At 36.9% G+C, this 3,102-nt stretch overlaps 1 protein-coding gene across 1 annotated transcript; it reads left to right on the top strand.

The window, feature by feature from the left end:
- Positions 1–758: 758 nt before the first annotated feature.
- On the top strand, positions 759–2,870 carry LOC122253765 (uncharacterized). The gene is made up of 3 exons (XM_043017055.2): positions 759–839; positions 1,707–1,834; positions 2,323–2,870. Exons 1-3 carry the CDS (start codon positions 828–830, stop codon positions 2,495–2,497), a joined length of 315 nt encoding a protein of 104 aa, XP_042872989.2. The 5' UTR covers positions 759–827; the 3' UTR covers positions 2,498–2,870.
- The last annotated feature ends 232 nt before the right edge of the window (positions 2,871–3,102 follow it).

The following is a 3,102-nucleotide window of genomic DNA, read 5'->3' as shown; positions in this document are numbered from 1 at the left end:
GTGTTCACGAAAGAATTAAAAAGTACTGTGTAGAAGACTTTGCAAATCATACGTGAAAATACAGGGAAAAGCAGAATGTCGGGCCGTTCCAATAATATTTTGCTAAGTCGTGCACCAAAACATGACCAAGTAACGCCGTGGTATCGAAAATTATACATAATGATATGACCCGCATTTTCCTTTCGTAATATGCCAAATATATATTCTTCTTCTTAGTATATGGTTTTCTTTTACAACCTAATATCTGACTTTAATATCTTATGTTTTTAAGAATTTTCTATTGGATGGAATATGATTTATTATTATTATTATTATTATTTTATTATCATTACTATTTCTTATTTATTTATCTATTTTTTTAAAATAAAACTCTCGATATTTGTATACATCTTTGAATCTGTTGTTTCATATTTTTGCTGTGTTGATTTTCTGAATATACACATCAAAAGCAATTTCTTGAAAACTCCAAATCTGAAGTCTGTCATGAAATTCTCCCGAAATCAGACTCCGCAGCCCCAAAGACACCGAAACCCAGACGCTACACAAAACACGCGTAATTACAGCTTCCCTTTCACCCTCTCTGTCTCTCTCTCTCTCTCTCTCCATCTCTCTCTCTCGGCTGTCGAAGGTCCCCACACTCGTAAATGAAGTGGGTGGAGCCTTCCTTTTTTTTTTTTTTTTTACAGGTTTGCTATGATGAAACCTGCTACATGCGCTGGCGTATGTATGTATATATATAGCGTTTCTGTTGACAGTCAGACATCGAAGTGCCAACGAGCTCCTCAAACGACTAACTTCGCCACCGAACTATCGAAACACCAATAGCCATGAAGTTGCAGGTTTGGACGATAGAATTACCTTCTGTTCTTTTACTTGTCGTTTAGTTGGGATTAATTACAAGAAATGTTGTAGTTTCTTTGGATTAGAGAGAGAGAGAGAGAGAGAGAGAGAGAGAGAGAGAGAGAGAGAGAGAGAGAGAGAGAGAGAGAGAGAGAGAGAGAGAGAGAGAAGTGATATATAATGAATATATATAAAAAAAAAATATATATATACTGTATATAGTCAAAGTGGTATATGATTTCCATAGGTAACAGCTTGGAGGCTATACTTATGATTTATATAGCCTACAATTAAAAGTCAGTTACATCTCATTTTCTTCTAATAAGAATATATTTTTTTCTTATATATTACACTGTCAGGATTAATAAAACGGGTTTGCCTTTTGAAACCGGTTTAATTTAGTTTCATTAGCTAGTAAAAAGGTAACTTTATAATGAAAACACAAACTAGTTCTCACTCTTGGGGCTTTATCCTCACTGACTTAGATTTAGTTGTATTTACTTTGGTGATAATAAGTGATACTTTAGTTTAAGAAACCGTAATAGCTATTGGAAGAAGAAAATTATTTAGCTTTCTTAGAGAAGTGATACTGTATTGAGATTATAAAGTCGAGAACTGCTTTCTATTTGTACTTATTGTGTAGGGGGAAAGAGAACATACACAGTACTGTTTAGCTGAAATCTTCCGTATTTTCCAAGTCAATATATGATACAGCGTTTCATTCCCAAAACTTCTTCATTACAGAACGCGTCTCAAACTCTCTTACAAACAAACTCTCATTCGTCACTCTTCAGACACCTCGAACACTCTACCACCAAATAAATCTACCACTCTTTAACTCTACGTAACTATCCTCTTTGTTCCAGCTCCTCCTCGTCCTTGTGGGTCTCGCCGCCCTTGCCTACGCCCGCCCCGACGTCCTGGACTTCGAGGGCGACGACCACGAGCACGAGCAGGAAGGAAACCCAGGGAGCTCCGTTGAGGGGACATACAGGTGAGTTGAACCTTGATTAAGGTGGGATGAGTGGGTTCTCCCTGAGTTTTTTTTTCTTTTTCTTTTTTCTTTTTTTTTTGAGCTGTGTTTGGGTTTCTTCAGTCGTTTATTTACTTGGTTATTTATTCATTTATGGTGTGGAAGGGGAAAGATATGTAGAGACAGTATAAAGGACGAGATACAGATTTAGGTTTGGTGCTGTGGAGAACATTTATGATTGTTATTTGTTACTCTTGCTTTTGCCCTTGTTATAGATACATTAACAACGACAGCAATAACATCGCTAATAACACTGATGATAATCACGAAGATAATAACAATGCCCCTGTTGAAGATAATAGTAACGCAAATAAACTATACCATTACCATTACCAATCACCACGACCATTACCATTACCATCATATCCCCATAACCAATAACAATAACGACACGACCACCAACACCCTATCCAACCACGACCACCCTCTCTCCCTCCCTCTTCCCTTAGCTGGACGTCTCCCGAAGGCCAAGAGTTCTACGTCAAATACGTCGCTGACGAGGACGGCTACCGGGTGGTGGAGTCTAACGCCCTTCCTCTCACTCACGAGGGCGTGGCGGCTGACGGAAACCAGGGCTCCTTCGATGATGAGGAGGAGGAAGGAGGAGAAGGTGATGAAGAGTAAGAGGAAGAAGGTGACGAAGGAAGGAAGAAGGAGGAGGAGGAAAAGTCGAAGAAAAGTCGAAGGAAGGAGGAAGAAAAATTGAAGGAAGGAAGGAAGGAGGAAGAAAAGCCGAAGGAGATAAAGAAGGATGAATGAAGGAGAAAGGATAAGAAAAATCAGAATGTTTTCTCGACGAATATTCTCTTGGTTTCGCTGTTGCCATGTCTCATCAATTGTGATATTTTAAAGGCTTGATGTGCATTTACATTTTTTTTTTAAATATATTTATTACCGATTTAAATATACACTATCGTGAGGTAAATAAGTACAAACATTCAATGGTGCAATCATGCCGTTGTGAAAAAATATATAAATAAAAAAATATAAATATAAATTGCAATTTATTTCCCTTTGAGTATTAATGAAAAATTATAAATATTGAATATCAAAACTTTTGTTAATGTGACTCTATTTCCAAAAGCCATTTGCAACTGTACTTTAGTTACTCTGCAGTCTTATGTGTCAGTTACAGATTTCTGTTATTAATAACAGTAACGGTAATATTAATCATAACAGTATGGTAACGACAGTCATAGAGTTACTATTGAAATTATTGTTATAAACAC

The sequence above is a fragment of the Penaeus japonicus genome, unplaced genomic scaffold (genome assembly GCF_977035675.1).
Source record: "Penaeus japonicus unplaced genomic scaffold, GWHDUDI00000001_assembly GWHDUDI00000012, whole genome shotgun sequence".
Lineage (NCBI taxonomy): Eukaryota > Metazoa > Arthropoda > Malacostraca > Decapoda > Penaeidae > Penaeus > Penaeus japonicus.
This window is presented reverse-complemented; position numbering and strand designations above follow the sequence as displayed.

Coding starts and splice junctions, on each gene's coding strand:
- LOC122253765 (XM_043017055.2), top strand. Junction 1,835..2,322: donor TCCGTTGAGGGGACATACAG/GTGAGTTGAACC, acceptor CTCTTCCCTTAG/CTGGACGTCTCCCGAAGGCC.